This window comes from Bombus huntii, chromosome 8 (genome assembly GCF_024542735.1).
Source record: "Bombus huntii isolate Logan2020A chromosome 8, iyBomHunt1.1, whole genome shotgun sequence".
Taxonomy (NCBI): Eukaryota; Metazoa; Arthropoda; class Insecta; order Hymenoptera; family Apidae; genus Bombus; species Bombus huntii.
The window spans coordinates 1031720-1058722 of NC_066245.1; the positions used below are offsets into that span (position 1 = coordinate 1031720).

The 27003-nt window shown below is 29.2% G+C and overlaps 2 protein-coding genes and 2 long non-coding RNA genes across 8 annotated transcripts; 2 read left to right on the top strand and 2 right to left on the bottom strand.

The window, feature by feature from the left end:
* The first annotated feature begins 3737 nt into the window (after positions 1 to 3737).
* Positions 3738 to 11007, top strand: LOC126868502 (uncharacterized). Its single transcript, XM_050624013.1, has 2 exons — positions 3738 to 10620; positions 10714 to 11007. Exon 1 carries the CDS (start codon positions 5119 to 5121, stop codon positions 5959 to 5961), a length of 843 nt encoding a protein of 280 aa, XP_050479970.1. The 5' UTR covers positions 3738 to 5118; the 3' UTR covers positions 5962 to 10620; positions 10714 to 11007.
* On the top strand, positions 9849 to 26738 carry LOC126868493 (protein quick-to-court). Of its 5 annotated transcripts, none has more exons than XM_050623992.1 (8): positions 9849 to 9997; positions 12711 to 13246; positions 17385 to 17663; positions 18294 to 18839; positions 19559 to 19795; positions 20029 to 20124; positions 21159 to 21260; positions 22773 to 26738. In XM_050623992.1, the coding sequence occupies exons 2-8, from the start codon at positions 12749 to 12751 to the stop codon at positions 22980 to 22982; spliced, it is 1968 nt and encodes a 655-aa protein (XP_050479949.1). In that variant the 5' UTR covers positions 9849 to 9997; positions 12711 to 12748; the 3' UTR covers positions 22983 to 26738. The 5 variants fall into 5 exon arrangements, 4 of the variants coding, with proteins under 4 accessions (XP_050479949.1, XP_050479950.1, XP_050479952.1 ...); XM_050623993.1 differs by having other exon boundaries at positions 12748 to 13246; XM_050623995.1 differs by having other exon boundaries at positions 9857 to 9997; positions 12939 to 13246.
* LOC126868511 (uncharacterized) lies at positions 10747 to 12239 on the bottom strand. The gene is made up of 2 exons (XR_007690618.1): positions 12100 to 12239; positions 10747 to 11960 (listed from the first exon to the last, which is right to left on the bottom strand). It is a non-coding gene; the product is annotated as an uncharacterized LOC126868511 (long non-coding RNA).
* LOC126868509 (uncharacterized) lies at positions 13914 to 15990 on the bottom strand. The gene is made up of 2 exons (XR_007690616.1): positions 14406 to 15990; positions 13914 to 14325 (listed from the first exon to the last, which is right to left on the bottom strand). It is a non-coding gene; the product is annotated as an uncharacterized LOC126868509 (long non-coding RNA).
* Positions 26739 to 27003: the final 265 nt, after the last annotated feature.

Consider the following 27003-nt stretch of genomic DNA (forward strand, 5'->3'; position numbering starts at 1 on the left):
TATTTTAATAGCGAGCAAAATTTGGTCATTTTATATTTCGTCGTGTGTGTTTTATGTAAATGTATGATTTAATTACTCTACACGCCATCTTATGTATATAATATAATGCATTAAAGAAAGAAATTCTAATCGTTTTTGTGATGTAACTATAGTAAGAAATAAACTTTCAAACAGGAAGGCTCCATTCCTTGAGAACTTGATGGGAAGAGATAAAGTGAAAATCTTGAAGTCTTATTCCTCGCAACGAACAAGCTCTAACGGTTTTAACGAAGTAGTTTACATAGGAAGGACAGTTGTGGAAATACCTTGATAATGAGAGGTGTAATTATCACGTGCATTAGATTTTTTAAACGAATGTCGGGAAACAATAGATATAAAATATATTTAATATCTTCCTTAATTTTGTGAAATAAATTCTATTTAGTTCAGCAGCGCGAACATTATAATATAATGATAAAAAAAGATGAGTAAATATAGAATATATAATATAAAATATATAATAAATAAATATAAAAATTAACTTTCTGAACTTTTCTTGTTTTTTCAATCTAAACAAGACTACCCATAAATTTTGCTTTTTCTATGTTTTTGTCAAAGCAGAGATCTTTCTCTTAAATACTAAATACTCAATACTATGATTAGAATGTTAAAACGTTACATACATACATCCCATACTATTACGACTATTCTTCCATAATTAGTTTCTATAATTTTATAAGTTTACATGAATGAGGATAATCAGCTTGTAATTTATAAAATGCACTTGTAGAACTCTACTTATTTTATCATCGATCTTGTTACTGTCATAAAAAACAAGAAGATCTATCGACACTGATAATTTGATACTCCAGTCTTATCAAACTTCGCTAATAACATTAGTTGTGAGAGTATCTTGTTGTTGAAAATGTTATAGAAAAGAAAAAATTGGTAAGGTTAAATGCTACATAAATCATGTGACATCTATATAATGTACAAATATTTATCAGAAGACGAAAGTTTTTATGAGTCACGTCAATGTTTAATAAGGCCATAAAGCTTATTCAAAGATGATTGGTATTGACACTGATAAGAGGAAGAAACGTGCAAACGGAAAGCGACAGATTTAGGTCGTAGACGAAAGAGTTTCGCTCCTACGTTGGCACTATGCCAAACGACAAGGATCACTCGAAAGCGTCGAGCATATGTTTCCCTCACATCGTTCACGACGTCTTTGTTGGATCGTGAACGATTGGCGATTCACGACGTATACAAATCAGACCTAACTTTCAGAAGCTTTTGTAACCGGACATGTCTACAGGTTAATTTCTTGTTTCTTGAAAATCTGCCAAAAAGTTTGTTAGTGATTCAAATTGTCAGTAGTCAGAGGTTTAGCATTCGAATGCTACACTATAAGAATTCATGGGAGGTATTACCAAAAAATAACACCGGACATGTAGTTGCTAATAATAAATAAACATTTGCTACTTGTTTCTTTTCTTAACTATTAAAGGTATACATATTTGTAATTATACTAATATGCATTGTTTATAGAAATTATCCTATTAAAAAAATTGTTTAAAAATTGTTCTATTACGAAATGTATCTATCGATAACGTTTGGAGAATTTTTTCTAAAAATTTGAGAACATTATAAAGCATTTATTTTTTTTTATCTTTCCTTAGTATCTTTGCTTTTATTTTTATTCCAATTAACATCTTATTTCTATTTTGATTTTATTGAATTTTTGAGGTAACGAGAATTCCTGCTTCTGAAATAATAATATAATAAAAATAGGTGACGTTAATGTTATTGAAAGTGGTTTCGTCATAAATGTAAGAAATTTTCTTATAATCTTGAAATCAATATACTCGGATACTAAGCTGGTTCTAAATTTCTTTACGAACACTTGTGAGTGATAGATTATTACAAATAAGTTAAACTCCTATTTCATAAAATAAAGGAAATGTATACTCGTATTATCTTACTTGAAAATTCACAATCTCAGCTAATTGAAAATTCGCAAAGCGAAAGTAGACTAGTCGTAGGTATATTTCTTAAAATAGTAGTTAAATTTGGTCATGTCGCTGGAGCGTCGTTTTACCAGACTTTGAATTGGTGATTTTTAACTTTCGCCTTGTACGCGTTGCATGATAAATCAAGCACATGATGCTCTACAGAATTCTATGTACAAGGATATAGACACTATACGATGTTTCGTTCCAATAAACATTATATTTTTAACATGTTTTGTAATATATAACATAATAATTTAAAAGAAATTATGTTTAGAGTAAAACAAATTTAATTTCATTATATTTTTGAAAGATGCTATTATTTATGTCATGGAATATTTGTAGAAATTCTTCTTTAAAAAGTTGAAGAAGAAAAAATTGAGAAGGAAAATAAAAGTATACTTTCTGATAAGAAATAAATTATTTTAATTAATAACACTGTTCTATTTTCCCACCTTTTTGCTTTTTGTATTAAGTTATAAACAAAAAAAAGATTTAGAAAAACTCTTATTGAAAACAAAATCAATGCAACATAATTAATATTTATTATACATTATATTCGCTAATAAGACATTAAAATGTATCTATATGATATAAATAAATTTATTGTAAAAAATAGTAATTTATCTCTGTCAGTATAGCTTTCGCCTCATAAAATCTATGGTTAAAAAGTCGAACATCTACTCTCACAAGTACAATGCAAAATCAATGAAATACATATGTATAGAGTTTCTAACCATTAATTTGTAACTAAGAGTGTATCCTTACAAACAAAAGTTTCAATTAAACAAACAGTTATTTCATACTAAATAATTAATTGATGCTGTTATCAAATAGATTAATTTATAAATGTAAAATTGAAGAAACGTAAAAAGGTATAGGAAAAATTTGGAGGATATTTCTAACGGTTAAGAGCTATTTGCATATTCATCTTTTGAAATTAAATTTTAAACATCGTAGAATAATTAATTACAAAAGTAAATTTTTATCGACAAAACTGTAAGTAGGTAAAGTCAAATAAAATAGTAATTAATATTTTATACGACTTCTAAATTCATTTCATTTTATTCTTGTACCTAAAGCAATAGGTATGTACTTAGATCGATGCTGTAATCAACATTTCGACAATAAAACAGAAAAGAAATAGTTTCATTGTTAGTACATTTTTGCAGACGAATAATGGAAAAACTTTGTGAAAAGTTCTGTGAAAAGAACTATAAAAAAGCTTTGTTGGAGTTTTATGAAAAAAACTATGGGAAAGCTTAATTAACAAGCTTTACTGATGCTAACACTAGGTTGAAACTGTCAGATTTGTTTCATACAAATTAACCTACTCCCTCTCTATTCTTTTTAAACTTTCACAGTGTATAGGTATATACATATATGGCAAGCTATAATTTTAATAACATAAATTTTATAATTTTCCTTACATTATTACACATACATTACATAGAAATTGTTAAATATAAATGTAAAATTCAATACAGAGTAAATAGAGTAATATAATATTTGTATAATATGTACAATGTGTAATATAAGATTAAAGAAATAAATTTCTAAAGTCAATTTTTCCTACTTATCCTGTGTCAAGGTACGGAAAAAGTTTGCTCGATATGAGATACATTGTTTAATCAATGGACTATTGTTACATGTTTAATATAGTAAGTTTTAATAATTAAAATCACTATGTCAGGAAATATAACTCTGTTATTTAATAAACTTTCGTAATGTTTTAAAATGTTATTTATACTCACTCGAAGCAGATTCATGTTTCGCATACTGTTATGTAGGTCCATTTCGTCAGGAACATATCACAAGAAACAAGGTGAAACTTTTTAATTCAATGGTCACACATTTTGATTCGATAAAAAAGAATTTATTGAAATCACTGGAAATACTGTTTGAAGATTACAACGAAGAACGAGATGCAAACTCGATATATTATTTTTGGTAACACATAATCAGAAAGTGCACGATGCGAAAGAGTTACTGAACTTCCTCACGACAAGATCAAGATTGAAGAGCAAGGACGTCAAATAGAAGGATCTTATAGAAAACTTCGAAGAGTAAGGAGATTGGAGAACGAAGAAAAAACAGGAAGAAAGGTGCACGCTTCAGTAAGGTCAAAGAGAGAGTCCATTGGCGCGTCTTCCATGTAAGTCGCTTATATACATTTGCTCCTTCTTTCCTTCCTCTTCTCTTTCTTTCTTTCTCCATTCCTTCATCCTTTCTCTTACTCTCGAAGAATCGAACTCCTTTTCTACCTACCAATCTCTCTCCTACAATGTATACCTCTACGAAAGTTTTCTCACCTGCGAACCCCCTGTTGGAGAACGATCTAACTTCGAGGGAAACTTGCGTATCTGTTGGGGTTGTTCGAAACAAATGTTACAAACTGTACAACTGGTGAACCGATTAACTATAATATACCCTATTTACCGAGTAACCTATTTCAAATAAAAATACATTCTTTACAATATCTAATACTGTGTTTACTCACTATACTTGCTTATTGTTATATAATATTTTATTATACATATTTATTCTTGTTAATCGATTAAGTAATCAGGATCGTTAAACTCAAATAAACAATCTTTTGCGTTTTACAAATTACCCAACAAAGTTTGCATAGGTATCTTCTATTTCAGACAAACGAATTTTCATCAGTTGGACAGATTAATAATATTTCAATATTACATTTAAGAAACAGTTTGATTTTAACAAATTTAGCTAATTTACTACCGAACAAAATGTTTAAAACGTATATCATGTGAAATAAAAAATTTAATCTCTTCTACTTCCTACGCTATTTTTTGGTTGTTTTTCATAAATTCTTTCAGAAGAAAATAGCTCTAGGAAGACTAAATGTTAATAGTACGTTCATATGTCGTACACAAGGAAGCAATAATAGTCCGTATATCTCTTTTACTCATAAACCAAGTATCATAAGATATTTATTTTCAGCTCGTATTTTCTCAGAATTTAACAGATATTCGTAATACGCGATAATAAAACAATAAATTCAACGATGATAATATATTCGCTGCAGTGATGAAACTAAGAAACATATTCTCTTTGATTTTCGGCAAATGAGCATCGTTTTCTGTAAATCAGTAAAATACGCAAAATGAACGTATTCCTCGTTGCGTTTGAAATTCTTTTCATATTTAATTCGATTCCCATTGGGACGCTTCAAATAATTCCATCTAAGCGAACATGTGTAATGCAAGGAACATTTGAAATCGTGGATGGAACGTGTGCTAATTATTATATATGTGTTTTTAACGGAGTTGAATTCATATCATACGATATGTCGTGCGCACCTACGATGCTATTTGATCCCTCGCTAAAATATTGCACATCGTCTACGAATTATGTCTGTAAGCAAATTGCACCATTGACGCCAAGTTCCACGTCAAGTTTGACACCAAGTTCCACGTCAAGTTCCACGTCAAGTTTGACACCAAGTTCCACGTCAAGTTCCACGTTAAGTTCGACACCAAGTTCCACGTCAAGTTCCACGTCAAGTTCGACACCAAGTTCCACGTCAAGTTCGACACCAAGTTCGACACCAAGTTCCACGTCAAGTTCGACACCAAGTACGATGCCAAGTACGACGCCCAGTACAACGCCAAGTACAACGCCCAGTACGACGCCAAGTACGACGCCCAGTACAACACCAAGTACAACGCCCAGTACGACACCAAGTACGACACCAAGTACGACACCAAGTACGACACCAAGTACGACACCAAGTACGACACCAAGTACGACTCCAAGTCCTAAATGCGTTACAAGTGGTAGATTTCCAATAACAGGTGATTGTCAGCAATATTATTTCTGTTACGTGAATGGTGCAACGATCATCAGATATGATCTTAAGTGCCCAAACGGTTTACAATTTAACAGTGTAACGCAAAAATGTGTATTACCTTGTCCAGGTTTTAAGGCATGTCCACCTTGTGTATAGTCTAAATAAATTTTCTTGAAATAGATTATAAATCTCTTAAAGATATTTTCAATATATTGTTCGACTATGTTTTCATTAAAATTACATCATAGATAATAAAACTATCGTATGTATATGTGAGATTAAATATTGTGAAATAAAAAATTTTCTGAAATGTAAAAACGTACTGAATAATTCACCATGATACTCGTTTGAACATGTATCTAAGTTTTAGATGAGAATAATATAAAGTTTTGACATAGATACGATATAGATACAAGAATGTTATATATCATGAGATATTCAATATGTATATATGTACATTATATTTTACTTATCTTATTTCAAAAAGAATTCTAATTACTTCATCTACTAATACAAATAGAAGATATAGGATATCGCTTATAACGTACTATGGAACTACAGTTCCATGATGGTGATTCTATGTGTAAAAAATGAGTCAGTAATGTAGAATACAATCTTTTTGTACAAACAAACGAATTACGTCCGATGAATGGAGTAAACGACCAACGAAAAAGAAAAACAAGAAAATATACGAAAAGAGCAAACAGATGACCAAAGTCTTATTTCTGCGAACAAATATATCGATCAACTGCATCGATCTTTACAAATGTATTAAAAGTAATGCTTAAAATTAACGATATAACTTAAAGCTGGGACTTAAAATTCAGAGTTAAAACTAAGGTTTAAAACTACAACTTAAAACGAAAAACAAACAATGAGTCCTTCGTTGACCTCCACCGTCTAACACAGTTGCTTAGTATTAATTTAATCGAAATCTTAGAACTAGAACCTATTTAAAAGTAAAACTAAACTAGAGATAATAGATACTAATCTGAGGTATTTATGGACCGTTGGAATATTATTAGACTTATACCATATATTATATCCAAGAATATTAAAATATACGGATGGTGCAATAAATACGTCCATATAAATCTAAAGTATATTAGATCGCAGTCCTGTCGGCAGCCTTTCGTATCAAAAGATTTAACTTGAAGCAAAATTTAAAAAAAATGAAATTATAACAGTCTGTTAAAAATAATAATAAAGAAATTTTTAACTTTTCGTTCTAAGTTAAACAATGTATTTTTGTACAAAAAGCATGCATACATCATAAATTGATTCTACTTGTCAATAAAATATCTATTCTACGTTATACGTTTCGTTTGTTTTAATTTAATGCATAATTGGCAGAAGAAACTGGATAAATTGTGTAAAAGATTCTTAAACATGCTTGTATTATATTTGATACAGGAGAAATTGATATTATGTTAGCAGGAACAGAACATGGAAATCTTTTTGATAATAAAGGAATACTGAGTATTGAAGTTTATTAATAAGGATCTGAATGTATCTAGAAGACTTATAAGCACACATATCGTGTGCAAGTTAATATTATCTATTCCCATGTAGGAAATTATTATGGACACCAAATCACGTTATATTTGACTCTTAAATAATTTCATTAAATATGTTTTCAAAACCAGAGTACCACAAATTATGACAAGAAATTTAAGTTCATTAAGACAGAAATAAAATTTAAAAATGACTCTGTTAGTCTTATGCACGATGATAGAGGTATCTTTCAAATATTTGTCAATAAAAATGTTATTAATTGTCGTTAGAAAATTATTGAATCGTGCATGAGTAGAAGTCGTGGAAGTTTAACTCGTATATAAACTTAAATAATCATGTTTACCAAAAGAACCAAACCATGTAACTTACCAATCATAGTATGCATGATTGGATGACGAAATTTCATTGCCTTTGTTTTCATTGCCATGTCATTTGCTTCCTCAAATCCATGAACAGAATTTGATTTTATGGCTTTGTTCGGATATGAAGTGTTAAACTCTATCCATAGGTATATGTTATTAATACTTCGCGTTGTAACCGATTGTATTTGAAATAGATAAGTGAATAGCTAAATGAAAATTGAAGTACTACATTAAAACTTAAAATATGATATTAAATGTAAATAAGATACCGTTTGAGAGATTTCAAGGATTTAGTTAATATCAGATAAAAAGAAATAAATTAATTTAATTATTACGAATTGATGGTGTAACTGTTCTAAATTTACTGTAGAATTGTTATAAATTAATAGCATAATTATTATAAATTGATGGTATATTGTTATAAATTAACAGCAGAATTGTTTTATAAATGGTACATTTTCTTCCAAACCGCAGTGTACACGGTTTCATGTCTGTATGAGTTGCGTGCGAGTTCAACACTTATATACTTGTATACTTATATATACTTGTTATGACACGCATACGAAGTGACTTAACCTTGTCAAGATTAGTCGAAAGTTAACGATTTTTCCAATGTAACACAATCAGATCTAAATGGCATAACATAATAATTAAACTGTTAATAAGTAAGTTAAAGCGCTAGTTTATGGCAAAAATAATTGTATTATAGTGGTTAAACATGAAACTGACCAAAGGGAAAAGAATTTATATAATATTTCAGTTTGTAACAATAACAGATTTTTCGAAACTCTTTTACAAGATTTTTAATTTTTACAACCATCATAATATTTTAATTAATTATTAAATATATAAATATCATGTTTTCACACACACACAATTCTGTTCTAGTGTCTAATATAAGATTATATTGAAATATTGTTTTCATGTTTCTTACGATAGAATTCCGTTCAATTGAACCTGTCGTGCGACAAATACCTAACTTCTAAGCATTTACAATTTCTCGCTCAGATAAATGATAAATGAATTCAATGACCAAAAATTTATTTAATCGAGCACTACCTAAAGTTTTGTTTAAATAAACGGAGCGCATTCTGATTATTTACAATCGTCGCGGTGACGTTATAAATTATAGAGGGCGTGAGAAACATTGACTTTAGCGGTCGGTATTTCAGATGAGGTCTCATTTAATTTCACGTCTATTCTGTCTTTAGTTAATGATATAACAGTATATATTACCTGATACTGCATATGATGCCATGACCCGTAAGATGTAACAAGTCCATTTTTATCGTGTTCGACGATTCAATTGAATTACAAATTTTTATATTCGCCATAGCAAATAGAGAGCGTAAGAAACATTCTGATCTTTTTCGAGGTCGGTATTGCAGAACGTGAGACACAAAGTCCTTCGTCGATACTACCATGACAGACGAATATCCATATAGAGTTAGATCTATCCTGTACATACATACATCTCTATCCGTTAAAAAATCGCCTGCTAACTATCAACAAGTAGCCGTTAGAAACGCCCCTCGCCCACACATTACAATTTCTCATTTGTTTTTATATCGTAGTTAAGGAGATCAAAATCAATGAGTCATGTTATCCATGAACGCAACGAAGAACCGAATAAACGTAGAGAAAGGAAAACGCCACGTATTGATCGTCGGATAAGTAACCGCTTATTGGAAAAACTCTCTTCTACAGGAGAGAAAACAACGACTTTAGTATATTAAAATAACCTGACTTACCTATAATCAGTTAATCGTTATTGTATATGAAACATTGTTAGATGGCGCTAATACACCAAAACCACGACATTGTCAATGATCGGTGCTCATAATACGACATCTCGCGATTGCTCTAATGCAACACTGCTTGCACGAGTCGTGTTAGGATCGTGGGTGGATAATGTTCGGGTAGTGAGCATGTTATTTAATGCTATTCTAAAAGTGCTAAAAGTACGACGATGAGAGTGGTGTTCAGTGGCTTATTCGTCGAATATTCCTTACATAATCCATAAACATTGGTTTGTTAGCATAAACGTATTCTTATAATTTACGTTGTATAACAGATTTAGAATCGCTGAATTAATACTCGCAGCTATATTCAATTCCTACACACGATAAGCCCGCGTGGCACGAATTAACAGTGAAACCAAATGTTCCTTATCCATAATTTGTCTGTGTTTTATCTTCGTTTCTAAGCTCATAATCATAGCAATTGCACATAGGCGTCTATAATACATGTTAAGACTTTCTGAAGACTTGTATAAGCGAAGGAATCTGTTATTATTCCAAATTCATGTTTTAAAGGTAAGATACGATTCTTTACATGATTTAATTATTACTTTCTAATTGTTAATTACTTCCCATTCGCACGACACGTCATAAGAAACTTACAAAATATGGTAGCTGGTACAACGTAGGTAAACTTTATCTATGTAAATTGCTTAATTCGAGTCAGTCATGCGTACATCGATTTAATTTCTAATTTTGTTTTCTTTCATATTTTGTAAGAACTAGTCAGAGCAGATACAAGATTATGTAATAGTTACCAAGCACTTAACGTGAATATTTTAAAAGAAAATAGAGGATGGTAATACAAGATATAAATTTTAAAAGATGTTATCACTATCAACTCGTGCATTTATTTCCTAATCAAAGAAAAATGCAAAAAGTAATATTGTTTCAAGAATTTTAAGGATAATGTGGACACTGCATAATGCTGCAGCATGTTCTTGAAATAGGACACCAAATGATCGATTACTTTATACCAATAGACCTTTCCCTGCTCTAATTCGTGTCGGTTGTGTGCGATACGATGATACGAAACCACACGAATTTTAGTTACATGACAGAAAATATCAACAAATATAAAATTCTGCGAATGAATACACGATCGCTGAATGTCAAAATTTCACGTTCTTCGTATGTTGGTAATATTTATGTGAAGATATTGTGGAAAAATATTAACTCATTCAAAAATCATACATGTTTTATCTCCCTCTATAGTGATGTTAATCTTACAGGTATGTGATAAGAAATAAAAAGCGCATTTTATAAAAAAAGAGATAAGGCTGATATTGAGAAGATAAATACATTTAAATATGTGTGTCTAAAAAACTGTTGATAATGCAACGTTTATTTAACCACTAATGATGAAGGATACGTAGATAAGTATTTCGTGTTAAATATCAAGCCTTCATCATATAATTATTTATTACGCAAAAAATATTGTTTTTATTAAAAGACGACATTTGTAAAAGAAGATACTGCAAAAAAATTTCAATTAAAACCAAACGAACGTTAATTAAATAAGAAAATTTGAGATTATAATTGTAATAACGGTATAACTCCTTTAACCCACTATAGAATAAACCTAATAACCTTTGTCTCTATTATAACGCGTCATTGAAGCTAGAGAAGATGTTTCCTTCACACGATTTCTTTTTTTTATTATTATTAAAATCTAGTCGAATTACTCTGTGAAAAGGAAGATAGAAACTGCCTTTCCTTCGGGGTGTAAAATTCCGTTCAAATTAGTCAGCATAATTTTTTTACTCAGATTCTTTATTAATTAATTTAACAATAGAACAATTTTCCTTTAATACAATTGATTTCGTAATGATACACAAGTGTAAAACGGTGTAAGATAAATGTAGACACATCCCGGTTAATTGATAATTTCATATCTTATTTCTTGTGTATATACATGTACAATACTTAATGTTTCATTTAATTGTATTTTTAATATTTATGTTACTTTTTCTACATTAGTGTAGATTCTTACCTATCTAATAATTTAAAATAATAACCATCTGAAAACTGACCAACATTTTTCATCTTAAATTGTACGCAGGCTTCAATTGCGGCTTTTAGTTTTATATGGCTTGAGTTAATTCTAAAATATTAAAAATAGATTATATTTATACTATCTTAATAACTTATAAAAATAATTTTAATATTTTTGTGATATATAGTAATAAAGATTGAATAATTTTAGAATTGGTAAAATTTAGAAAAAAAAGAATTATTGCAATAGCTTTAAAATTATAACTGTTCACTTTCTCAAACAATTCAAAACTCTATGAGTTGTACACTCATTTTGTACTAACGAAGAAAATTCATACCGAGCAAATATACTTGTGAACAAATCTGTTACGAACGGAAATCGTTCCATTAAAACGAATAATCCAACGCAATGAATCTTTGTATTATAAAGTCGATATTCTTCAAGTGACCAGTTTTCAGCATGATATAGTTGGTACATCTAGAACTTACAATAAAATTTTTCATACAAATAAAATATAAAATTTGTTGTATATCAAAATTAATCACGTAGTCACATTGAAAAAAGATATTAGAATAAGTTTTTTTTACGCAAGCTTGAAATACAATATTCAATTAAAACTTACAAAATGATGAACAAAGTTATAGCTGCATAAACATTGCTATTAGATTCCACTTTTAATAAATATTTGTACATCATCAACTGATTTTCTACAAATATTGCAGCTAGTGCATTATAAACTCCAATGAATTTCCGGCTTTTGAATGGAGATCTTAAAATGTTAATAAACCACGTTAGTGCTGGTATTATAGTCAAGTATGTATGATCCCGTTTGTTAAACGGGATAGATTCTCACATACTATACAGTTAAACGGTGCAATTTTGAAAACTGAAATACATATAATATTTATTGTTCATTGTGTATTATTAACTACAATACGTGAATACTACATTAGTAGTGATAGTACATTATATTTTATTTATTAACAATATTTTATAATTTTATAATAAATTTATAATTTCGTCAATATATATATATAATTTTACAACTTTCCACCTACTATAAAATCACTATAACCATCGGCTGGATTTTGTTCCTTTTTGACAAGTGACAAAGACAGAATAGGATAAACAATTAAAAATATATGTAATGTGAATATACTTTACTGCTGCTATCCATATATGTACATATTTTCTTATAAGTGAAATTCGACCAAGTTTGATTTTTTCGTACAGGAATTTTACGAAGACATGAGATAAGTTAAATCAACAGGATGGTTCGTCACGGCAGCGAAAGGTCCTTGCATTCCCCGCAATCGATGCATGCTGATTATTCAGCTCATGTAAACAACACCAATGAATCACCCTCGATGGATTTAGAATCGTTAGAATCAGCAACATGTACTGACAACAATAGCAGCACGCTCAAGGTCAATGCCGATAACAGCGTGGTTTACACGACAGGAAGTGCACCGAGTACCGTTCCGTCACCCTCAGTATCGTCGGTATCCTCTTCGTTGGATTCTCGGATTCCACGTCCCTCGCCGACAGGTCTACGTCGTTCGGTTAGCATGCGCATGCGCGGTGAGCGAGTTTCACCGAATCATCCACCACCACCACCCAGTACCGCGGTCACCGCGGGTCTGAGTAGGTCTTATCAACAGTGTCGTCGCTTTAACCTTCTGCACCACCAGCAACACCATCATCTGGACCATCGCACTTTTCCCGTCATCACGGAGAATGGAACCGAATCACCCCGACAACGATCTCTCGTAAGTATTTTAACCTTCCTTGTCAACCGATATTAGCCATCTTTCATGTATATTCTATATAAAAATTGCTCCAAGTGGTCATCTTACATCCTTCTGCAATATTACGCCGTATCCTTCGTTCGATGCAGATCGCAGATGCGTGCTGACAATTGCGTCTTATTGACTATATCCAGACTGCATTCTGTTTTCGTGTGATTTATATATAATGCGATGATTAAAACACAAAAAGTATTGAAAGGTATAGATTGGTAGTGGAAGAAGGATATATGAATGATACGTGCCTTATCAGTGTATATTAAACGCGGTATAAACGAAACTGTTTTTTGCAAGTGCTAAAGAACTTATTGTCAACCATCGATATAATTTTGTAGGCAATAATGATGGTAAACTATCGTTTTATTGTTAACAAAATGGTTGACGTGTGAAACAAGTACGTGTACATAAATCTTTTTTCTTTGTTTTTTGTTCAAATTTTAGTAAGCGTGTAACTGTTTATGATTGTAATAATATTTTATGCGTTACACGCAACTGTGACAGATATGGGACAGAAAAAAATATATAAATTACAGTAGTAATATTATTTACAGAAAATATTTATTCCAGTTATGATTTTAGTTAATAGTTTCAGTAATTTATGAACTTCATAAAAATATAACTACAGCACATATGCTATATCGAAGCTTTGCTTTATTTTTAAGTTTAATACAGTATAATAAAACTTCCATTGCGCAACTAATGCGTTATCTTTTAGTTGAGTTATTAAATAACATAGAATAACGAATAAATTCGAATCGCTCAAACGATGGAGTAAATATAGGCAACTTGCCAAATTCGATTCCCTTTGATATCTTTGATATCATATTTAATAAAGTCCTTTCGATTCATACGCTGTAATTGAAAAGTTCATTTATTATTGAATAAACAACTTTCCACTTTCTCTGACCTGAATAAATAAGAAATATTTGCGAAGTATCGTATAAACGTATAACGACCTCCATTATAAGCCGCTTTCCTTCATAGAGACAGACACAAAAGCAAGAGGAACGGCGTGTATGCATGAAAAGATGCCTGGCGCTTACCTAGACAAAATTTGAAATATCAATTGTATCTAAATTCAAGTAGATTCAAGATAACCAACAAAATATGGAGATAGTCTGACCTTTCCGTAAGCAATGCGCCGGCGCACATGAAACCTCTCCATTGCTCCTAGATCGTAGTGCTTCGAGATCGTGCTCGGTATTTATCAACGCTTTAATCCCAATAGGCGTTACGTTGTTTTAACTCTCTCATTCTTAACACTAGCTTCAAACCTCATTCACGGCACGGTCTGTGAATACCATGTACATAATATCAACTTGAATGGAAAACTATCTATAGATTCTGGTGTTGACTGCAATCATAGTCTAGAGTCTAAATTAAGTTGTTAAACATTCAGTAAAGATATATCTATCTGTTATTGTATTGATAAACCTTAGATTTGCTTCGTTTTCTTATATATATATATATGTATGTATAATATACAGGGTGGTTGGTAACTGGTGGTACAAGCGGAAAGGGGGTGATTCTACGCGAAAAAAGAAGTCGAAAATATAGAATAAAAATTTCTCGTTCGAGGCTTTGTTTTCGAGAAAATTGACTTTGAATTTTCGCTCGGTACGCGTGCACTTTATCGCGTCTCGTTATAACGGATCTCACTGTAGATCGTTGTCTCGATGGAAAAATTAAAAAAAAATTTTTATTCTATATTTTCGACTTCATTTTTCGCGTGGAACCACCCCCTTTCCGCTTGTACCACCAGTTACCAGCCACCCTGTATATAATAAGAATATAATATAATATAATATAAATGCATTATATATATATTTATATATCAGTTATCTTATCGTTTGCATAATGTGCATAATACTATTTAGTAATCTGCATAACATTACTCTAATATTAACTGCTCAATCGAGCGAAAGGGTACAACACTTCTTTCTTCGGACATCGAAGTAGTGAGAAAAATAAAGAACCAAGAAATATTGCGATTATCGATATCTGCGGTATAACAGAAATTGGCGCAATTCTCCGCCAGTAAATGTTGATCTTAGCAGCTAATTCAATTTTTGATATTAATAATATACAGTTGTTTATTTGATATTTGATATTTAATAAACAATAAAAGACCAGCGTTAATATACATTATAGGGAAAATTTCATTTGCCATTAAATTTTTTATTATTTCTTATGTGTTTTATGAAGGGTATTTTCCAATTGATAAAAAAATTTGAGTTAAATAATACCTATGTATATATCGTACTGATGCAAAGATGCATTTTTTTTTTTGTTCTAAAAGTTTAGATTCTCCTTGTTACAAAAAATATGCCGTGTTTTTCCTAGGCTACTAAAAATTAATTAATAATTATAGTTTATCTTAAGAAACCGTAGTTGCAATATATAATTAAATTTCCATAACTATTTCTAAAATGTACAATAATTTCAACAGACTTTATACTATCAAGACTAATAAAGACGAAATATATTTTTTTACACTCTGACTTACGAGTTTACTTTAGTCCACTTGTCACGAAAAGATAAAATGATTTTGCAACAACGGAAACTAAATTTGCGTGATACATTATTCATTACAAAGTAAGAGCGCGTTTAAGTTTATTTATAATTGACACATTTGTCAAGCGTAATCTATTATTGAAAAGTATGTAATTTATCAAATATTTTAGCCACTTTTATTTGAAGACTGTTCTCGTGCAGATTCGACAAGCTTCTCGCCTTTAAGGAAGACTTTCATATCTTTCTGCTCAATGGGGTGTTTGATTTTGCCTCACTTTCAAACCAGACTTCCTAAGTTCCTAGTCAGAGAGCAAGAAAGCTTCTCCTTAAGTCTAAGGTAAATTACCCTTAGGTCAACCAGATATAAAAGCGATGAACTCTTCTTTACGTTTAATCTTTCGAATGCAATCTTAATGTAAACGTGGAATTATTTACTGATTCTGAGTGACTGATGTTACGAGATGAATTTTCTTCCTTTATATTTAACAGTAATGCGATTGTGATAAATAAATGGGGAGATTTAAATAAGATGACAATCTTATTTAAAAACCTTGTAAATTAGAAATTACTTAAAATGGAAATCAGACGTGGTAAAAATGACTTGTTTTAACCATTCACAACACTAATTTGCTTGTTAACGTTATTTACTAACTTTTCCAAAACTAATTATAGTTTTCTATGTATGAGTAACCCTTTTTTATAATGTATTAGTCGAACTATGTGTTCAGCCTTCTTCGGATTCGTATTTCAACTTTATAAACAATATATATCGTATATAATGTACTCAACATTTATCTTTATCTTTCTTTTTATTTCTGTGAGAAATTTATAAAATCTCAAGATAATCTTCCAAACTTGTTACGTAAAAAACATAGAAAAGGAATTATGGTAATTTGTAACTCTCGACATCATATAAACATCATTTCACATATTTTGAAATACTCTGTGTACTATAACGAAATATATCTATGATCCTTATTACACTGATAAAGGATATTTAACTGTTTACCATAATAATAATTCCTTTCTAGTGTTCCTTTTCTTATTTAATACAGCGTAATATGAAGAAAAAATAGAATTTTAGCTACGAAGAAATGCTATATTGAAAGAAACACTAGTCAAGATGGATATAATCTTGTAAATCATAAATATAAAAAGAAAACAATAATCCTAAGGGATTTGTAACTTATCGTTCGTAAGAAAATACATTTTGTGTAGTTGACTTAACCTGGTTCGCATGATTTAAGTTCCGATAAGGTAACGTTCTTTGATATAATGCTTATGCTTTCAATTAATCCAACAGATAGTAACGAAATTATTTATAAAATGACCAGAGTAATATGAGATAATAATTCTGACGAAAAAGTTAACCCTTTAAGGACGAACTTTATTACATAAATAAAATTTATAAAATTATACCAAGATCTATTTTTCGGGAGAGACTTTCACTTTTTTCTAGTAGATTGAATGTATAGAATACAACAACTATGTAATATTACGGGGGTTCGGTTTTAATAAAAGTGGGCCTTAAGGGGTTAAATTAGTCGAAATTAATGAAACTATCGTCTCGTTTCTTTTTACTCTGCAGAGCCTTTCATTGACCCCGGCGAGGCCGCGACCTGGACACGCGGCCTCCGGAGGATCAAGCACTGGAATTGCCGATGACAGCGATGCAGAAAGCGTAAAAAGTTACGGAAGTGCCTGCAGTACCGCAAGCGCCTGTGACCATGCTACGTTTGCTCTCAACGGTACCACGTGGTCAGGTAGATCACGAAAATACGTTGTTCATTGTTCAAACCATACCGGGGACAATGAACAATACCTTACGCCTACTCAAAGAGCAGCTAGACAAGTTAGAAAATTTCAGGTAAAAACCAACATTGTTTCTCTTTTTTTGCAATGTTCTTCGTTGGAATTTTTACTTAACACTTTATTACGATAATTAAACCATTCGTAATGATATCAGTCTCAAACCGCAGACGGTAAGAGAATGTAACGCGTCTAGAGCCTCTAGTTAAGACATGAACTCGCTTCATATTTCTTGTAAATTTCTCTTAAACTTCTATCAAATATATTTGATGAGTTTGACTATAAAATATAACAAAATATTACGAGAAATTTTCTATGCAAAAAATATAATGTTTTTATGAAATTAGATACGTTCGGCATATTATTTGTAATTTTTTTCATTTTAATAGTTTAATTAACATTTTAAGTACTTCGTGGAGACGGTCAATATGTTCTTAATACATATATCAATATGTACCGATATTTAATTCGATATGTAAGTTGCTAAGCTAAAAAAAGGTGTCTTTTTATACTTTATCATGGTATTCGAGTATTTTTACCCTTTGGTTAAATAAATAAAATAAATGACACCTCGTAATATTAATAATATGGTGCGTATAGCACCTTCGCCGTATCATTTATCATCGTAATAAGAACAAGAACATCTATTTTGAATAATGTAAGTCATTATAAAAATCATATTATTCAGGCTTTGTTAAAAGAAGCGCGGAAGGAGATTGAAGAGAAAGACCAGGAGATATTTCGACTAACGAAGGAAGTAGTGGAATTAAGATTATACAAAGCTTCTCTGAATAGCCCCGATGAAAGAACGGATAGTAGCGATGCTCTCACTGTACGAGAGAACAATCCTTTTTCACCTGAATCGCCAAGCAAGGATTTACCGGACGAAGGTACACTACAAAAGGTCGCAAGTCCAGAAACTCCAGAAAAATGTGCCCCCTCTGATCTACCTTCCTCTCTTGCGGACTCGGGTCACTTTGAAGACGGATCCGTCCATTCGAAAGATTCTGTATATATACCAGAGGTGCAACCAGAAAGTACACATGTTACTGCAACGCCTAATACAATTCCCGAAAATAGTACTTCCGATACGTTTGTAAGATCCGCTGCAGAAATACCAGAAAGAGATGAAGTGAGACGCAAGTTGGTGAATCTTTATGAAAGTAGAATTGAAGAAATGCATCGTAGACATGTTGATGAACTTCAAGAACTCAAGCAAAAACACAACGACAAGGTATATATCTCAAATAAAATAGTCGTTGAATATTTATAATTGAATAAAAAATAAACAAAATGAAAGATTCGTATTTGATCTAGTTTAGTCAAAGAAGACTAGTTTATAAGAACATAGAACGGTTAATAAAATGTAGAACAGTAACGATAATAGTTTTATACTTTTATGTATAGTAAAGATCATAACTAAATCAATAATCGCAAATTTTTTAATATATAACATATCTTTAACGTCGTATAAAAGACGTTGCAAAACATCTTTGTATACGTATTGATTCACAATATCATTAATTTGGTGCAATGAGGTAACACCTTCGTGTTTTATTGCCTGCTTTACATGAACACAGCACTGAGAAATTCGGTCGGTGCAGATCCTATAGTATCGCTAAATATTTGGAAAATTATTGATTATTTAAATACACAAATATTAATTTAATTTAATTTCTTTTTACTTAAGCACCGCCGATATCTTAATATGAAACTTTTGTATAGTTCTGAAATGTTTATGATATAAAATAATAAATGTTTTCTAAAAGCAAAAATTCTAAGTAGACTTCTAAATTAGAAATTTATTAGTCTTAATGTTACATGATAAGTAAAATGCCAGAATTACAGTAAAAATAGAAATAAATTGTTTACGTAAGAATGCATTAACAAACAACATACATTAATACAATATGTATTTTAAACATTGGCATAATGAATTGCTTTATATTACAGGTGGAAAGTTTATTGAATCAATTGGCTGAAGTTAATACACGTTACTGCGAAGTGAGGCCTTCTGTTGATGCTGCAGAAGCTCGTGCTCGTGAATTAGAAGCAGAATTAGAAACCGTGAAAACGGAACTTTCTGAACAAAAGGCTTTGTTAAACGAGCAAGAAGAAAGAAATAAACAAATGTACCTGAGAATGTATGCCAAAGGACAGGAAGCTGCACGCCTAGAACAAGCTGATCAGGTGCGTTGCACGTTGATCATTACATTGAATCTATAAACATGAAACAAAATTGCATAATATATTAACTGCATTATTTTTTTAAAAGATAACAAAACAATGTCTGTAATATTCAATATCTCGATACAAAGTTTTAATGCTTTTAACTTTTTTAGTATTTTTTAGTATTTTATGTTTACTATTTTTAGTATTTTTTAAACGCATAAGTAAAAACTAAAAGTTGATATTTATTACAGATATATGAACATGCGCATCAAACACCACCAAAGGTTACTGTTGCAGAGCTACTTCAACAATTAACAATTACACAAGCAGAATTAGAAAATATCAAGGTAAATGTTTTTGCTTTAGTTACGATGTTTACTTTCATGCAGGGAGTTCCTCTCACTAGTTAACTCAAAAGCACCGCCGATCACATCGCACATCATACATTCCTGTTTTCACTTTACAATTACATGTATACACAGCTATACAGCCGTGTCTACTTTGACACAGAGACGATATTGGCTTCTAATATATGTATGTACATTTGTACATTATATATATATACGTATACTGACACGATGTTACCGCCGTGATGTGATTGTTGGTGCCGTCTTTGAGTTAACTAGTAAAAGGATCGCCTTATATATAGTTAATACTTATGATAGTAATATACACAGTGCACATTAAAAGTGAAAGAATAAAATTCTTTATGCCTGACGTCATTTATAATTAAAGCTTTATCTTTATTGCTATATAAAATATGTAGCATGAACTTCATTTTAACACATATTAAAATTTGTTATAACTTGTATAATAACACTAAATTATACTATTAATATGGTAACAATGTATTTACAATAACAAGCAATATTTAACATAATTATTATTTATAATATAAAAGATAATTTTGAATTTTGAATTTAAAACATTTGTATTATCGGATTTAAAATATTTTAAACATATATTGTTTATCGATATCATTTATTTGTTGATTTTATCAATTTCTTTTTCTTGTTGCACTCACAATCAGCATTATTTAATTATTTTAACTATCTTTTTCACATATAAACTCTAAAAACATTTCAATAGGATATTTTATACTTCTTTGTAGTACAACAACAATTTAAAATTGTATACAGTACCATTTATTATTTTATATTTTTCACACTGTCTACATAAGTTTGAAATCCGTTCATAGAGAGTTTTAAAAAATTACAACTTTTTAATACTTTTAAATAATGCATAATAATTCAATATAAATAAAAAAGATACAATTTAGGAATCAGTGTTGTTTGCGCATCACTTTCTGTGCATCTCTGTCATTCACAATTCTCTTGTACTAATGATGTGCCACTTTTTTTGGTCGCCGCTCACACTCCAGGACACAAGCTACTCGCCTGAACCTCACATTTCAGCCGATCGTAGCCAAAGTTTATTAAGTGCTCAGGAGGCTGTTTCTCTCTGGGTCCTTGGCACACGTAAGGTCTGTATTTTTGCTGAATCGCCACGTGATGCAATTCTCATCCACTGTTTTTTAAGCATTTATGTTGTATTTGTTCACGTACAAATGCACAAACAAACGAATATTTCTTTCTTTTTTATTTTTGCCCTTTTGAGGTTTTTTTGCAAAATGATGGATTCTTATAATATCAAATGTTTATTAGTAGAATATCTGCATTTCTCTCCTTAGCAAGGAACAAAATAAAATTGCTAATTTTGCAAATTTTACTACTTGAATAAACCTTTCACTGTTATTTAGTCATTTCCACTTTATATTTTGTTCTAATATTATTGTTAATGTCATCCTGATTATTATCATTAATTTTGTAGTAAAACCACATAATTATTGTTCAGAACATGTATACCCAAAAAGATTTTTTTATATATTTGTATATATCGTGTTTCAATCTATTTTTATACATAATTTATTTTATTACATCTTGAACAATTTTTTTATCAACCTGTATATATATCCTAAATTCCACAAGCATGAAATTAAATATAAAATAAATGTGTAAGCATAATGTTAAATAGTTTATATGAATGCATATATTTTTATTTTTCTAAAAAAGTAGCATATAATTCATAGTTGTATTAAATGCAATTAGTATGTCAGTTACATATAACAGAAACTTATATAATACTAATATCAATTTTAATCAATATATTAAGTATTTTTTTTTCATAATAACTTTTATATATAATCAACAATCATATCGTTTATTAAAAATAGCTTAGCCGTATAATAACCAACATTTATAGGTACCTGCTTTTTGCTTACAGAAAAAAACTTATAAAAAATATAAATAAAAAGTAGAAATTATTCTGAATTTGTAAAGAGATTTTATCATTTTGATAATTATTAAAAACAAAAGCTTATTAGCTTTTAAACTATAATAGTGGCAAGAATTGGTTTCACGTGCTTTCATTTGTAAGTTATACATATTAGGAACTTATATTTATGAGAGAATGTATTTACAATTGAAATGCTTCGCCACAGCGATTGCATGCGAATTGTTATTGTTAAGCACAAATGTAGGTGGTTCCTGTTATTATGCAGTATTATTAGGTCAATACAGATTATTTTGTGCACTTGAAAGAAACAGCCTCTTATTATCCTTCAGTTAATGTAAGTTTGCACGTGCTTAAGCATCACATGCTTGTACCATTTCATACAAATCACATCACTATAATCATGTCAGATCCTGAAAAAAAGACAACTTTACATAATATACATGTATATACATGTCTACATACATATATATATTTTAATATAGTTTTTCATTCAATGTATATTTATAGCTTTCAATAACTTACATTTCTGTTATATATATATATATTTAATTGCTCATTTTTCATTCATTTGACACCATATCTGAATCTAATATTTACAGTACACAACCAAGGAATGTATCAAATTTCAAACAGCACATAAGTTAATCTGTAAAGAAAAAATTATTAAAAATATTATTAGCAAATATAATTTTTTCAACAGGCAATGTATCGACGTATCATAGAAGCGCGAAATAATCAAGGTGCCCTTGATCCAGAGATCACATTGCAGTTCCTAAAATCGGCGATTTACTATTTCTTAACGGATAAAGAAAATCATCATGGGCATCTGAACGCAATTGAAAGCATTCTAGGATTCACAGAAGTTGAAAAGCACAATATTGATAAAATATATCGATCAATAAGAAAGTAATATTTACAACATTTTAATTATTAAATTTTAATGCATACAGATCTAGGATTTCCGGACAATTCGTTTATTCTTAGAAAATGCCAACTGAAAAATATGTAAACAGGTATGAATTATCTTTGACTTACATTTTGTTTGAAATCAGTCTACATAAACTATGAGTTACATACTTGCATTAGTAAAATAGCATATAATATCGTTATACAGTCACGAACAAAAATATTGGCATACTGTTTAAAACAGTATACATTTTTTTAAATTGGATCAAATGATTTGATTTTTCTAAAGATGTTAGAAGGTTAGTCGACAGTTGGTCGGAATAAGTAAAGGTCATTTTTTACGACTTCTTTATCTGGGCCTGTAATAAAAATTTTAACAGCACATTTTAAAGAGTTATGTCAGCTATATACTTGCTAAAAATTTTATCGAAATCGGTCGATGCAAAAACAAACAACAGGTATCGAAAGGTGAACAAAAATGTAGATTTATTATCGTTACGAAAACTGTGAGTTTCATCATTTTTAACCTTTATGGCTTATAGCAACGTAATTTTCATCATATATATAACTAACATAAATCAACAAAGTATACTTTTTAAATTTTTATTACTGGCTCAGATAAAAAAGTTGTAAAAAATGACCTTTACTATTTGCTTCGTGATTTTGACCAACCGTCGATCAACCTTCTAACTTCCCTAAGTTAAGTCGATTGGTTCAATTTTAAAAAAGTTATTTTGCTTTAAAGGCTGTGCCAATACTTTTGTTCGTGACCTTATATATTTTTATAACTGATGACGTAAAATTTTATTTTACTTGAAATCCGGTATAAAACATTCATATCATGTATTTTACTCATTTTTTCTTTTCTTTCTTTTCAAATTAATTCGTGTAACCAATAAGAAAGTCATTATTCAGTTACCTTCACCGATTTTATTTATTTCACATAAATCATTTTACAGTTAACTGTATTATAAATTTCTTAGATTGATAATATGGAGAATTATTACTTGCTATATCCAGGAAATGATAACTTACAATGATAAGAATATTTTTTTACATCATGTTCTGTGACTTTCTAAGTTTATGTAATATGAAGGTTCAATGGAATACAATTTCATGAACATATAGTGAGTATCACTTAACACTAAACAATTTGATATTTATTATATTTTTGCATATAAATTTGTTTTTATTATATTATGACTAAAATAATTTACGCATAAATACTTTAACATATTTTTATTCAATATATAGCAATTGCAAAAATCTCTCTCTCTCTTCCTTTCTCTAATTACGTTTTAAATAACAAAACTTTACATTTTATATAAATGTAACTTACTAAGTTATTTTCTACAACAAAAAGGAGATAGATTTTGAATTATGTTCTTCTAAATTTAGAATTAACTTATTGTATGTAGATCTTCAATTTGACTAATTCAGTTATTAAAATTGTTACACTGACATAAACATATGTTTACAAATTTTCTGAATATTGAAAATGAATAATAAATGATAAATATTTATTTTAAATGTATAAATTATTATGAAAATATTTGTTTGGTATGTTTTAAAAATAAAACATGTCAAGAAAATATAGTAACATTGTGTAAAGTGCTTAACATATGTTATAATGCTTATAACATAAGTTATCAAGAGTAATTCTTCTATTTAGTGTTATTAGTTTGATATTTAATTGACTCAGATAAACATGTATTGAAAATGAAAAGTGATATAAAATGTATATACATATATGTATAAATGTATGAAGTATAGAGTACATTAAATGATTTAATCCTTTGCATTGCACTTGAAATTATTGGTTGACAATACATTAGCTAATATATTACATAGTAATAACTGATAATCACAATTCTCACCATAAAAAATATTAGAAAGTTTTTATAAACGTATAACGTGCATTACATTATGTAACATATTGTACAAATTATACTATCACATTCAGTATTATTACATGTTTGATATATTAAATGTATGTTTTATAAAATACACTTAATGTAATATACATATATGTTTGATGTGTTAACTTTATTTATCAATAATACAACCAATGCAAAAGATTAAATATATTTACGTATCTATGGTAAAGGGAAAGAATTTATCAATTCTACTGTGGAAAGTAGAAAGCATTATGTATTTGTATAATTTACCATGGCATAAATATTATATTGAATTAATTGTACAGAATGTGAATTAATGTTGCAAGATTATTTAAACTCTTCAACATATATCTAATTGTTATTAAGAAGAATATAGTATATATAAATATTTAATTATATCATTAAGAATATGACGTCCAGATAAAGAAACAATTTGGAGACTGAGGGATATATCTTGCCTTTTTATCTGTCTGATTACGTCGAGTTAGGTAAATAAGAGAGAGTATTATAGTGCAATGGTGTAACTATTTATGGATGTCACATGTGAATATTAAAAGAAGCACATTTCTTATATATCTGTTATAATTCTATTTCACATGTTTTGAAATGATTGACTATATATACCATTAGATTAAAACCAAAGATAAATTTAAATAGTAAAAAATTATTAAACATAAATTGCAGATTACAGAAAAAAAATCATATATGCTTTGCTATATTGCTGTCAAGTATCCTAATATTAATTAGGTAATAGAGTTCCAAAAAATTAACCTTATGCATCAAGTTTTATTACTATTTCATAATAGCATTACAGTATAAGGGTACTGGAAATAAGCTTATTCTCATATAATAAGCTAATGTGTTTATAATAATGTCAGTCATTCAATAATACAAGTTTTAGTATAATATATTCCAGAAAGTAAAAGTTATATAAGTGTTTCATACGGAAATGTTTGCACTTTTGTATCATTTGAGTTAGAACTATTACAAATAAATTATTTATTATCATAATTAAGTTTAGTAGGTACTTGCAATAAAAATTTATATTACCAATTTTTTAATTTAAATTACACAAATTTAAAAAATTAAATTAATGTATTAATATAGTTTTCCAATACCCTGAGTATTTTAATTTTATAGATATATGTTAAAGGTAAATGATAAAAAAATAAAATATAACGATTAGGTAAATATTAGATTTTGATTTCCATTTCGGAAAATATATTTAGAATATGTTTGTAATAAAAGTGTGAACGCTTTGCTTTAGTTATCCTTATTATTTGAAATTGAAGAGTCTAATATGTTTCATGCGTATCATAAAAAAAAATAAAATTTGAAATCGAAAGGGAAATGCGTGACAAAATTAATTTTAAATAATGTGTTCACATCTCTAAGTAGTATCTTTGCTCTAAAAGATATGCAGAACTACAACTATGAAGTTCCTTTCTCATAATTTAAAATTAATCATGTGCTCACTTAAAAGTCAAAATATTCAATGAGGTTCCAGTTTCCGTATTAATTTATTTACTCATAATTTCTGTAAAAAAATAGCATAAATAAATAAGACATATATAAAAAATAAAACATAGGATCATGTACTGATACAACAAGGCCTTTTGTATTTTCACATTCTATACTATCACTACTACAGTTTTCACAAATTTGATCTGATAATTATTTGAAGAACTAAATGTTAAGCTAAAACCAATGCCTTTGTTATCCATGGCGTAGATTGTATGTGGAATATTCTTATGTTATCTTCTTTATGGAAACATGAATGTGTAACAAAATATTCTACTCATGTATTAACGCACTGGTGACGATATAGTAGTCATTAATAAAGTCTATAAAATTCTAATTTATTAGTGTGTATTTACTTGTTATAACCTTTCCTTATTATAATACGAAGTATTACGTCACCAATTCTTAATTTGAAGCAAGTTTTGTAATAAAATTAATAATTGAATAACTTTATACAATTTATAAAATTCTGTTTCTAATATTTTTATAAAACATTAATATTATAAAATTGGCATTCAAATTATGCTTCTTAGACAAATAATGTACTTATAAGCATGATAGTAAAATATGTGATGAAGGTATTAATAAAATTTGATTAAACAAATA